General features: G+C 37.1%; 2 protein-coding genes across 6 annotated transcripts; both read right to left on the bottom strand.

Annotated features, from left to right (window-relative positions):
• Positions 1-2,429: 2,429 nt before the first annotated feature.
• On the bottom strand, positions 2,430-5,692 carry LOC116176694 (inter-alpha-trypsin inhibitor heavy chain H4-like). Of its 3 annotated transcripts, none has more exons than XM_031495428.1 (9): positions 5,584-5,692; positions 5,299-5,459; positions 4,994-5,248; positions 4,191-4,946; positions 3,896-4,141; positions 3,256-3,847; positions 3,055-3,207; positions 2,844-3,006; positions 2,430-2,800 (listed from the first exon to the last, which is right to left on the bottom strand). In XM_031495428.1, exons 2-9 carry the CDS (start codon positions 5,395-5,397, stop codon positions 2,767-2,769), a joined length of 2,298 nt encoding a protein of 765 aa, XP_031351288.1. In that variant the 5' UTR covers positions 5,398-5,459; positions 5,584-5,692; the 3' UTR covers positions 2,430-2,766. The 3 variants fall into 3 exon arrangements, with proteins under 3 accessions (XP_031351288.1, XP_031351287.1, XP_031351289.1); XM_031495427.1 differs by having other exon boundaries at positions 5,299-5,398; XM_031495429.1 differs by having other exon boundaries at positions 2,430-2,794; positions 5,299-5,398.
• Positions 5,693-7,967: 2,275 nt separating this feature from the next.
• LOC116175520 (inter-alpha-trypsin inhibitor heavy chain H4-like) lies at positions 7,968-13,183 on the bottom strand (the record flags this gene model as incomplete). Of its 3 annotated transcripts, none has more annotated exon segments than XM_031493681.1 (12): positions 7,968-8,069; positions 8,127-8,289; positions 8,340-8,459; positions 8,512-8,628; positions 8,684-8,722; positions 8,778-8,852; positions 8,903-9,509; positions 9,562-9,807; positions 9,858-10,628; positions 10,680-10,931; positions 10,985-11,102; positions 11,206-13,183. In XM_031493681.1, coding segments are annotated over 11 exon segments (2,535 nt in total). In that variant the 3' UTR covers positions 7,968-8,041.
• Between the last annotated feature and the right edge of the window lie 70 nt (positions 13,184-13,253).

The following is a 13,253-nucleotide window of genomic DNA, read 5'->3' as shown; positions in this document are numbered from 1 at the left end:
TCTGTACAACGCGCTACCATGGGTTCTTTGTATCAAAATAGGACGATTTAACCCAACTTACCTCTATCCAAAAGTGCTTCGGTAAGGCGCTATCTACCGCCAAAGATTTAAAAAAAAATCGTTATTTTTATTTTATCGGAAAATGGTTTTGCCGATTAAAATGAAATTCGGGATGTGAATGTCTAATGTAAAAAGGGTCTTTGTGATATCATCGTTTTGATTGTAGTTGCTATGTAGGTGGTAAAATACTGACCATCCACATCTGAAGAGGTCTAAAACTTTTTAACTACTATTTTGACAGTTCTGAATTTTTAGACACTGATAGACAGTTTACTTGCAAGCATTTTTTGTCTCTTGATGAATATCGCTATCTGTGATGGTTTACGAAAAAAAAAAATTTATGCATGATGAATGGCATGCACCATACATGCGATTGTTCCTCAAAAACCATAAGTGCAAGCAAGAAGTAGGCTATGACGATTTGGAAACCTGTGAGTATACTCTCCCTAACGCATTGGCGACCATTTCCACGACAGTATCCAAACACTAATAGCATATCAGTTAACTCTGCGTTACCGTATTGAAAGGCCATATTACAATTTTAACAATGAAATTTTAAGTCTTCAAGCAAAACGTAAATTGTTCAAGTTTAAGAAACAACAAACAAACGTTACGCCACTCTAAGGTTTCACAGCCATCTTCTGATTTTTTGAGTAACAATCGCATGTATGGTGCATGCCATTCATCATGCCTAAATTTTTTTTTTTTTCGTAAACCATCACAGATAGCGATATTCATCAAGAGACAAAAAATGCTTGCAAGTACATCTATCTATCAGTGTCTAAAAATTCAGAACCGTCAAAATAGTAGTTAAAAAGTTTTAGACCTCTTCAGATGTGGATGGTCAGTATTTTACCGCCTACATAGCAACTACAATCAAAACGATGATATCACAAAGACCCTTTTTACATTAGACATTCACATCCCGAATTTCATTTTAATCGGCAAAACCATTTTCCGATAAAATAAAAATAACGATTTGTTTTTTGAATCTTTGGCGGTAGATAGCGCCTTACCGAAGCACTTTTGGATAGAGGTAAGTTGGGTTAAATCGTCCTATTTTGATACCAAGAACCCCTGGTAGCGCGTTGTACAGACCTTTTAGGGACACCCTGTATAGTTACATATTCTTCTATTTACAATATTTGATTGCTCACCAACGACACATTTACCTTTTACAAGGTAGCTATAAGTCGTCTGCATCTTCATCGAGGTTTGGAGAGTTAAGACACGACAGTCCGTTGAAATTCTCGCACATTGCAGAACAGTTAACTCCAGATATTCTGCATTTGCAGAAATCTCCGCATGGTTTTAGAGATTAGATACAGTAAGTCATTAGGGGCAAATGGCTCTGTGTTAGGAACATGCCTTAAAGCCTTTTTTGTCATTCCATTTTCTCTCACAGTAGCGTACTTCCAACCCCATTCCGTTGGATTAAGTTTATTTCCTATCCAAAATTGAATTTGAAGATAAACTCTCAACAAATGTTGATGAGCTACACTCGAGGTTGGAGGTAGTTTTACTAGGTCGAAGTTGGATTTTAAAGTAGATTTGGCAGTAATGGAAGTGAATTTGAAATATCTGCTTTCATTCAAATTTGAATACTTTCCAAGCCCATACAACTCAAGAATAAACTTTTCGCAATTTTCTAAGAGTTCATCACGAGAGGAATTCTCATCCAGAAATTTCACATCTACGAACTGACAGCTGACAAATCAAAGAGGTTATCACTCTCTTATAAATACTAAGCATTCTACAGTAAATATATGAAAACTCTGTTTTTTCTACCTTTGAGGGGGTTGGGGGGGAAAGCTCAAAGGGGAGAGGCGGGGACTTTTGGGAAAATACTTGTCTCTTAAGGTAGTATCACATATAAAAAATCCAGCTTTCCACTAATTAGTTGCGACAAATGGTAATTTTAGGTCTTTATTTACTGGGCTAAACTGTTTTGGTAAAAAAATCAGTAAATAGGTTAACTTGGATCATATTCTCATTCAAGACATAATTTTAAATAGTTGTTGACCATTTTTCAACCATTAAATTTTTTTGAAAACGCACAGGGTGTTCCTAAATATGATCTAAATACGGCAGGGGCTAATTATTTGGCTTATTTTATTACCCAAATTTCATATAAACATAGGTCCACAAACGCTTTTTTACTGATCTACATGCTTAAAGTTTTTAGCGCATTTTCGAAAAAATATTTCGACTGGCTGTTCGGCTGAGATCTCAGCAATTACAATAGCTAGAGACTTCAAATTTTCACTAAATGCTTTCTCCTATACTGTAGATGTGCAGGCTCTAGTCTATTTTGAGTTAGATTACTCGTGAGATTGATAATTTTAAACTTCGCTAATAAAATACTGATCTGTATTACCAAAAATGTGCTTTAATCATGAATATGCTTATAAATTAAAAAGTGTACCGGTAGAACTTTAACACTCTGTAGACCAATAACAAAGTGTGAACATGTGAACGTGTGAACATCCTGTATAATCAAAAGGTAGGGATCTAACGGTCGATACAGGCAATGGAATTTTCTTCATGTAACTCTTTAGGAAATGCCCTACAAATTCCATGATTCGTGATCAATGTATTTATTTGGGATTAAATTGGGGGACCTTTTCATAGTCGATATGTACATAAAATACTAGGGATAATCACACGAATGTAATTCGCCTAACTTTGTGGTGGATAAAAAAGGAATTAGATTGGACAACAAACACCTGCAAATCTAGAACGATAAGAATTAATATTTTGACTGGTAAATTAAATATCCGTACTCATTCCTCAAGACGCAGAAGTGATCGTAGTACTCAGTTTCGGTTCGCAGCACGGCTTGGAGGCACTCATGAAGTAACGTGCATCGCCCCGCTTGAGTGTTGGGTGCTTTTGGACATGGAACGTCTTCGGTCACGGTTTCGTTGAGACCTAACTTGTAGGAACCTACAGGAGAAAATCATAGCTGCGGTTTATGAGAGATTGATGAATAACCTGCAGGCACATTGACCAGTCCATCCCGAAGTATGTTTCTAAGCCAGTTAAAGCTTCGTAATAGCTGACTTATAGTAGCTCTTTTAGGTTGGGAACTAACCGAATGCCCCGATACTCTTGATACTGTCTGACCAAAGTTTGAAGATCTTGGACCTGTACTTTTAGTTGTAGAGGAATGCAACAGAAAAATAACTTGCTTACCCACTGTTGGCACATGCGGACCTTTGGCCTCCACAATGTCTATTTCCTTGGCATCATTCGGTTTGACTACTACCAATGAGCTAACTGGTGTAACAAAACTGTACTTAAGAGCAATGTCTAATGCGTTCTTCTTCAATTGAGCTTTATCGCCATACGAAATATCCGCCTTTTGAAGTAACTGTTTGATGGTTAAATAAGCCCAAATTCTTTCCATGTTGGATGAGGTCGTTGTAGTTACATCTGGTTTAAGCGAAATTAGCCCGTTTGCCCCAGTACCTTCAATTGTTGGAGGATGAAAATTTGTCCCGTAATAACCGGCTACTACAATTTCGGAGCCCCCAAAGTGTATAGGAAATTGACTTTTGGTAACATGAGTCGACTCATATTTAAAATTAACGTTTACTAGTAATGGAGAAGAAACCAATCGGTAGAAGCCTTCAAGCTGTAGTGCTGCGTCGCCGGCGTCGTAAATGTGTTTGGCAAATCCCGAGTTGCGTGAAGCAAATCGTTGCAAAAAGCCTTTATCGGCGCCATCGCCGAAAGATAAAGCGAAAATTGACGTCCTTCTTGTTCCCACGTTAAATTCACTTATCTACAGAGATCAGTTAGTGATTCTAGTTTAAAGGGTAGGTAATAATACCTTGGAAGTTATTTGTTCAGTGCTTGCGTCTGTGGGTTGCCCATCTGTCAAAAATATAACTATTGGTTGACGCTGAATGTCATTAGCATTACGTTGCCTGTTTCTTTCCAACTCGACTAGTCGCAAAGCAACTTGTAAACTTCCATACATGCTCGTTGAACCGTGGGCAGTTAGCTGAGAAATTGCCCCCTTTGCTTTTCTAATGAAATTCGCATTAGCTGGAAAAGCATTCGGAAATACATCATTCTAAAAGTGATTCGATAAAAAGCCGCGCATGGATAATGGCCTATCGTACCGATGTAAAGATGTCTTGGTACTGTCGGAAATTCGAACGTGGATACCACCTGCTACTTTGCGGACGGTTCAAATCCCACACCTTAGTCTTGGTATTAAATTCCACCAAACTGAACGTGTCGCTGTGGTGCAATTGGTCGACAATGTTGTTCATCGCTTGAATGAGCTGTTGTATCTTTTGCCCCCACATGCTGCCACTTGTGTCTAACACGAAAACTACGTGCTTCGGTAGTGGTTCCAAATTTGTCGGTGCAAAGAAGTGGACAAAGTACCCATCTTGAATCAGTACCTCTCCACCACTTGGGTCCCTCTCAACGTCATACTGTACTATGAATTGTCCGGACATTCCGTCCGAATTTCTCGCCTTAAATGCAATAGCGAACTCCTTCTGTCGTTCAATAACTGGTGTAAACGTCACCACAGCTGTGGTATCATTGATTATCTTTATATCGGCGCGTGGGTCCAGTTCCGGTCTGTACATGCCGATTTCATTTCCGGAACGTAGGGGCGGAGTCTTTACTGCCGTAATTTTTCTGCTTTCGGCAATTGTAACTTTGACGCTAAGATCATTAACGAGTTGGCCTGGATGGATGTTGATAATCTGCTCGTAATAACCATCTTTGCGGTCTAAAAGTTCTTCGTATGTCAAATAAAAAGCAGCTTTTGATCTTGGTTGAATATTTACGGAGATCACGAACCGGGTAGAGTCACGCGCACTGACTTCCACGTGAGCTGCACCAAGACCTCTGGCCAATGCCTAGATTATAACAGACACTAAAATCTTCTGAGTTTCTCATGCTTTACCTGTTCGTAGGCTAGCTTAGCCTCCTCCTTCTCCTTGACATAGGCTGTGTAATTTTTGCCTTCGACTTCCATAATAAAACCGGACACGTAGGCGGCTTCTGGTAGTACTACAAGAAACGCGGCTTCCTGGGCTCGGTTTAGGGAATTTTTAACTCTGCTTGTTACGGTTGTATGTGCGAAGCGGTTACGGATATCGGACGTTATAATCATTTGGTATATCTCTGGAACGGTTGATGTAGTTGAAGCGCTATTGCCCTACAGTTTAAATACATATATTTATCCGGCGTTTAGGTGAGGACATTTACCCAACCCCGCTCCTCAAATGGACTCACAACTAGAGCGCCATGTATGTTTGAAACCATGGCACTGATACATGTAATTGTAACGAGCAGTACTCGGTCCATCCTGTGAGAAATAGAAATTTCTTGATATTACCAAAGAGTATACGTATACTCTTTGATATTAACTAAAACCATATATGGCACACTTGATAAATGAATAAGTAGCTATATTTTCAATAAGGTTATAGATAATTTGTGTAACAAAGAATTGTTGCTACTTAGAACTTAGTGAAAAGTAAGGGAGCTTACCTTTAATTTTCTATCCAATGCCTTTACCGATTCGTGCTTGTCAGTGCGGGATAATTAACTAAGTAGACAATTAATTAATGAAACTACGAGTTTTACTGTGACTTTCCCACTCAAATTTAAATTGCGCATCGTTATCAGTTAACTTTATATCATTACCATAGGCGCATCAGTTGAACTTTTAGAAATGGCGTGAATGATTTACACACAGCAGGCAGGTTTTCTCAATTGACTTACATTTTTATCAAAGGGAGTACCTACGGAATTTTGGAAATAGTTAAGTAACCTGATCACATGACTCTTTTTGAGAAAGAAAAAGAAAAAAGACAAGAACCATTTTTCTTATTGTTGGTTCTACTTTTATTTATCAAAATTAAATGTGTGTGTTTACTCTAAACTCTATACCTACACCAACGGCGCCTATGAATATATGTATTGCAAAAAATATTAAAATACATTAATGTAATAATCAAGAACGAGTTGTTATTACAAGTGGTTATCGAAAGTTGTAATCGCATCACACAGTTATTTATAAAATGTTGACAGTTTGGGAATTTTAAACCTTTGCTTTGCGGAGGGTCAATTATTACAAAAGAAATTTGAGCTTTGTTGATTAATTGTGGACAGAAATACAAAATTAGGGCGAAAGATTGAATATATTGACGGAATAAAATAGATCCAAATTTTGAACTCTTACATTCTTTACTTATTTATATATGTATTTGTTATGTTTACATTTGAAATCAACCCCTAATATTGTAGCCACATTCTTTTCTAAATACTCCTATTTAAATATCAATGAACAATGACATATGGTATTTTTTTCAAAAAGAATACACACGTTATGGCTAACAAAGTTGAACATTCTCATTGCAACTCTCCTTAATTTCACAGTTTCACAGTTTTTAGTGAATACTCTCAATAATTGTTTACGCTATTTTCTTAAAGAGAGCAAATAATTACTTTTATACAAATCAAGAAAACATTACAGTACTAATATACATATAGTGTGATTTTGAAACGATGGTTTCACAAACTTCAAAATTCACCAATGAATCATTGATAATGAAACTTGGAAGACATTGCCATTGGTCATCGGTCTGTACTCGGGTCTGTGTTTACTGTCTCCTGTCAAGTAACTTTCGTTGTCACAATACAAACTTCCAAAAAAAACAGCAACTGGATTAAATTGTTCCGGGCTACTTTAGCTTTCGAATGGGAAAAATTTTACAGACTGAAAAGTATCACTCTAGCTTTGCACGGGAGCGATTAAAGACGATTTTCCCCTAACTTTCATAATAATCGGTTCAAACGAAACGTACGATGAATTTATTCTTTGAATGATACTAAATCATCAAATTGTATTAAGTCTGGTGGAATGTTAAGAACGAGGTTAAGAAAAAGTTTGTAAGCAGGTTGATGGAATTGCCTTTCCTATGTATTTTAACAGTAAAGCTAAGAGTAAAATAAAGACTCGCGTTTTGAATCACGCTAGAATGCCATATAAATGTATATGGACGAAAATCAGAAGATGTTAAGTGCTGTTTAAGAATGCAACTTAATATTTAGAACTTTAATTGCGGCTAACTTGAATGAGTACGTTCACACTTTAACCATTTCTCAATTTGTGGTTACTATGACAAATTATATAATAAACAACCCTTTACTTGGTTTTATTCACATATATTAATATATAATTGAAAATCTATGGAACATCTTTGATTCAGGAGGTCCACAATTTAAAAATACAAAATTTTACACTTTTTCCGACTCCTTTAAGATCTCTCGTCTAAAATGTTATTAGTAAGCTTGCAACAGATCAATATTTACCTTTGACGATGGATTTTAAAGTTATCGAGTAAATTTGACGAAATACATAAATACAACTAACATTTTTATTTACAATTTTCCTTCGACGTGGGTGATCTGGAATTTTTACTTGTAACCTTTTTACTAGTCAATCTGTGGTAGATATCAGATGATTTCTAAAGGGCTGCATACTTAAACGCCACGGACTTATTGCTAGAATATTTATTGCTAACGATGTACTTTAGCTGTTGTTTTGCGGCGTAGCACCTTTCAGCATCTGGTGGATTTTATAGAAAAACTTTAAATACATATCGCAAACCAAGAGCCAAGAGTCTAACCCAATTGCAGTGGACAACGCTTTTCTAAGTGTATGCATCGATATAGTTTTTGCCCGCCCATTGGAATCAGGTTTTTGCTATATGGTATGGTGCTTCTGTCTTTCAGTTATGCAATTTCTTCACAGATCAAAAGCAAAGATGAGGAGGAGGTTTTCTATCTACACCCTAGTAATTACAACATTTATGACCGTCGTACAGTTCAATTTTTTGTAAATATCATTTCCAATTATACAGAAGGAGTAGTTTAAAACTTTTTGTGATTTTATTAAAAAATAGATACTTATTTTATGTATTACACTTCATTGGTATATAAATTACGTTGGACAGCAGACTCCGGCAAACCTAGAACAATGAGCAATTATTTATCTTGATAGATTAATAAATTAACAAAGTACTTACTCATTTCGCAAGACGCAGAAATGGTCATAATACTCAGTTACTGATGGTAAGACAGCTTGGTGACATTCGTGAAGTAACTTGCATCTTCCTTCTTGGTTATTAGTTGCTTTCAGGCATGGAACGTTGTCGGTGATGGTTTCGTTAACACCCAACTTGAAGAAACCTAGAGGTATATGGAAATTGTTGTTTGTTCTTGAGCATGGTTTTACTTACCTGTAGGTCCCTTCACCATACCATTCGTGAGTATGTCTCTAAGCCAAGGAAGCTTTTGTAACAATTGGTGTAGGGACGAAGTAGTAAGATGAAACGGTTCCACTCGGCCGTCAGGCGTGTCTATGTTAGTTCAGGTTAACAATTTGTCATTATGGTTAAGAGCAGTTATTACCTTTAACTTGTGGAACCCCGCCTATAATATTTATATGATGTGCACTTTGCCCACTTGGTGAAGGTCGCGGTATTCCTGGGTAGCTTGCTGGTGCAACACTCATGGGTCTTCCTGAAAGTAGTATACCTACTTTACATTAATTTAAAGCTCCTGTAAAATGAAAAATGCTCATTACCTCCAAAGAACGGTTTGCTAGCATGATAAGATGTTCCTAAAAGAAATTAAAAATGTAAAGATAACTCTAGTATTTGTGTTATAATGCATACTTTGTGCAACGTGACCCCAATGAGGTCCGGAGATTCTTGATGCCGTACTTCCAAACGTTGAAATTCCTCGTAAACCTAAGCAAATCTTACTTGAAAAGAATGTGTACAAGGAAACGTCTACGTACCTAGGCCTTGCGTTGGAACAGGTTGACGCTCGGCGTCTTCGGTATTCACTGCATTGGTTTCATTCGGTTTGACTACCACTAATGAACTGACCGGTGTAACAAAGCTGTACTTGAGAGCTAAATCTAAAGCTTTCTTTTTCCGTTGATTTTCCTCGCCTTCTGACGTCTCCTTCTTTTCGAGTAATTGTTTAATGCTTAGATATGCCCAAATTCTTTCCATATTTGAAGTTGTCGTTGTAGTTACGACAGGTTTAAGAGAAATTCGTCCTCGTCTTCCAATACCGTCAATCACTGGAGTTGGAAATCTGGCACCGCAATAACCGGCAACTACAATTTCGGACCCTTTAAAGTGTATGGGAAATTGTGTGTTGGTAATATTAGCGGCGACGGTCGATTCGTATTTGAAGGTAACGTCTGACAATAATGGGGATGAAACTAATTGGTAGAAGTCCTGAAGTTGTAGGGAGGCGTCGTCTGCTTCGTAGATGTGTTTCGAAAATCCAAAGTTTCGCGAGGCTAACTTTTGCAAGAAGTTCTTGTCAGCGCCATTACCGAAGGATAACGAGAAAATTGGCGCTCTTTTTGCTTCAGAGTTAAATTCGCTTATCTGCAACAGGGCGATTTCAGTGAACTTGCTTTGAGGGATAATCTGCATTTACCTTGGAAGTGATATCTTCGGTGGTTGCATCTGTGGGGTCTCCATCGGTTAAAAATATAACTATTGGCTGACGTCTTAAGTCGTTAGAATCGCGTTGTCTATTTCTCTCCAACTCGACCAATCGTAAGGCAACTTGCAAAGCTCCAAACATGGCCGTTGAGCCTTGAGCAACTAATTTGGAGACTGCCGCTTTAGCCTTGCGGATTACATCTGAATTTGCTGGGAAAGCACTTGGAAATGAAGCATTCTGAAAACGATTCAATATGAGTTTCTACAAAGCATAACAATTAGACTCACCTCTAACGGTACCGATGTTTGTCCAATGTGTTCATAATATCGACTGTTTGCACGTGGATACCACGTGCTTTTTTCTGGATTATCCAGGTCCCACACCTTTGTGTTGCTGTTAAATTCCACTAAACTGATCAAGTCACTTTCGTTCAGTTGATCGACAATGCTGTTCATCGCTTGAATAAGTTGCTGTATCTTTTGCCCCCACATGCTACCACTGGTGTCTAGCACAAAAACTACATGCTTCGGTAGAGGGTCTAATTCTTTCGGGGCGAAGAAATGTACAAAGTATCCATCTTCAATCAGAACCTCTCCACCACTCGGATCTCGCTCAACATCGTACTGCACTACAAATTGTCCAGAAAGACCGTTCTCTTCTTTCGTTCCGAGTACACGTGCGAACTCCTTTTGCCGTTCGACATTTGGACTAAACTTGACAACTGCCGCGGTATCATTGAATATTTCTATATCGGCTCTTGGATCGAGTTCTGGCTTGTCGGTCCCGATTTCGTTTCCTGAACGTAGAGGTGGCGCCTTTAAGTCGGTAATTTTCCTACTTTCCGCAATTACAACTTCGACACTAAGATCTTTAACGGGCTGGCCCGGATGGATATTAATAACCTGCTCGTAGTGACTGTCTTTACGATCCAAAAGCTGCTCGTATGTCAAGTAGAAGACTGCCTTTGACTCTGGTTGGATATTTACGGATACCACGAATCTATTGGAATCCCGCGCGCTGACTGCCACATGGGCCGCACCCATACCACTCGCTACCGCCTAAATTGCGTTTATTTACAAAAATGTCACTGATACGAATGTTCCTCTTACCTGGTCATAAACGCGCTTAGCCTCCTCTTTCTCCTTAACGTAAGCTGTATAATTTTTTCCATCAATTTCCATAATAAAACCGGAAATGAAAGCGGTTTCTGGTAGGATTACTGAGAAGACGGCCTCCTGAGCATTGTGTGCAGAATTTCTAACTCTGCTTACGATAGTTGTATGGGCGAAGCGATTGCGGATACTGGATGTGATGCGCATTTGATAGATCTCGGGGACGGTCGTATCCGGAGTATTTTTGCCCTAGGAAAGTACCGTACAACTATGCGCCGAGCCAAAGACGAAGAAATAAATACCTCTTTATCACCACCCTCATAAGAAGAACTCACAACTAGAGCTCCATTAATGTGTGACACCATGGCACACAACCATATTGTCGCGATAAGCAGCATTCTGGCTTTTGGATGATCCATTCTTAAAAAAAAGGTATATCACTTAAAGCTATACTATTTCAAACACAAGTAAACTATCCCAAGTGACGATGCTATGGAATGAGTCTAACTGTAAAAGGTCTTACCGTTGCCGAAGAATCTTAATTTTCACAGTGAAACAACTAACTGAGTATAAACTTCATTTAAGGAAGGTTTAATTTATATTCTAATTATCCCACCATAATTACTAAAAGTATGCACGCAAGCTTGATTACAAGAAATGAATAGTGTAATCGGTTATCAATTTAAATGTAATTACCCAACAAAATCTTGGAATGAAATAAATTTAGCCAAACCTACAGTGAATGTTATTGAAAAGCGACTTATCTATACCAGTCAGTTTATTTATAAAACTGTTTATAGAAGACGACACATGTTTGATATTGATAATATAATTAGTACGAATTAATGAATTTTTGCTTAACGTTTACGTACTTTTCAGTAAATTTTGGAAACCGTGCGTACTTACTACTTAGGTTCTTGTATTCTGGTTTTCCCTTCGGATCAATGCTTTACGATAAAATTAGCATCTTTTATAATACATACTTTTTGAACAAGGTTCATTTTCCTGGACTCTGAAAATTCTCCATCTCTTAACGTCCAGAATGATGTATACCTCGCATTTGGGAATTTTTCATAGACAAATTACCTTTTTATTGTCTATGGGGATTATGTAACTGCGAGGTATGCAAAATGTCAACATTCATTCTTATCGATGCTTAGTGAACTATAACACAATGCATTCTGTTTCTTTACACTATGCTTAAATATGAGTTTTGAAGACAATTTTTTGTGTCATTTAGCAGTAGCAACAAATTCATTCATACCTATTTTGTGCTAATTTTGGAGACATAAATGATACCGAATCAATGTTCTGGAATTCCCAATAATAACAATTTTGTTTGGGTGATTTCAGTGTAATGTGTAATGTATTTTTTTAAATGCTTTGTGTACAGAAGAACATTAAAGTTCACAACTGCATATTTTTTTCAAAAATTGTAATGCTGCGCTAGTTTAATTTGTTCAATATGATTGCAACAAACGGATCTAATGAATTTGCTAGTGAATAGATACTTCTACTCGATTAGAATTAGTTGCTGTTAACAGATACAGTCTTCTAACATTTGAAAATGAAGGAATGAACAGTATAGAAGATTCAAAAATGTTTAGATCAACCAAATGGAACATTTTTAAGGCAACTAAAACAAAGATTCGTGTACCTATTCATCTGTTAAAACTAGAATCATTTTTTGCGTTTATTGGGAACGGTTTGACCTATTGTTTGAAATGTATACACCTCCTATCACCATATAATCAGTACCTACACGTATTTTCTAGTACTAAAATTAACGTGAATGTGAAATAGACACGACACGTATTTTATTTCAACGTATTCAGGAGGCGACGCTGGTCCATCCGAATAAGATTACATAAAAATGGAGCGAAATTTGGACCCATTCAAGACACTTTACCGTGTTTTTCCATCGTTCATTTTTTATACCTTCATTTTAGACAAACTGGTAGCACTTACTTCATCATACATCTCTTAAATTTTACATTTTGTTTTTTTTTTATAATCGTGTCATTTTAATCCTGCAATTGTGTCTTGTTTGTCTCTTATATGTAGGTATAGTGTCGTATATTATTTATGTTAAATTTATATACAAACCCTGACAAGTGTAAAGACTGTACGGTCTCTCAGCACAATAAATCAATCAATCAATCAATCAATCATACAGTATAATCGAAGGTATTTGCTGGAAACAATGAATATTGCATTTTTGTGTAAGAATTCTTACAGTGTGTGTTTTATTTACTATCTGATACCTCTAACGCCCATTTTGGAGGTATACCATTGCCGTAATATTAACATCAGTGCATACTTATTACACAAAGGGATCAAATATTTTTGCATAAAGATTTATGCTTTGTAATACTTTAACTTGAACCGAGTACAAAAATATCACTTTTGGAATCCCTTGTTAAACTTGTCTTGATTGGCTTCAGCAATAGGGAGGTCTCATACTTTCTGTTTACTTATAATTCGGAAGACTTAATTACTCACTAACACGTGGCACAAATAAAAAAATTGGAAAAATTAATTAGCGGGCAAAATCATTTCGTGATTTGAAGA

Source organism: Photinus pyralis, unplaced genomic scaffold (assembly GCF_008802855.1).
Source record: "Photinus pyralis isolate 1611_PpyrPB1 unplaced genomic scaffold, Ppyr1.3 Ppyr1.4_LG7, whole genome shotgun sequence".
Lineage (NCBI taxonomy): Eukaryota > Metazoa > Arthropoda > Insecta > Coleoptera > Lampyridae > Photinus > Photinus pyralis.
This window is presented reverse-complemented; position numbering and strand designations above follow the sequence as displayed.

Bases quoted from the DNA above. Each gene is read 5' to 3' on its own strand.
- LOC116176694 (XM_031495428.1), bottom strand. From the start codon at position 5,397: ATGGACCGAGTACTGCTCGTTACAATTACATGTATCAGTGCCATGGTT. The intron at 5,249-5,298 runs GTAAATGTCCTC...TTTAAACTGTAG, and splicing joins CATTTGAGGAGCGGGGTTGG to GGCAATAGCGCTTCAACTAC. The intron at 3,007-3,054 runs GTTATTCATCAA...TTTCTCCTGTAG, and splicing joins ACTGGTCAATGTGCCTGCAG to GTTCCTACAAGTTAGGTCTC.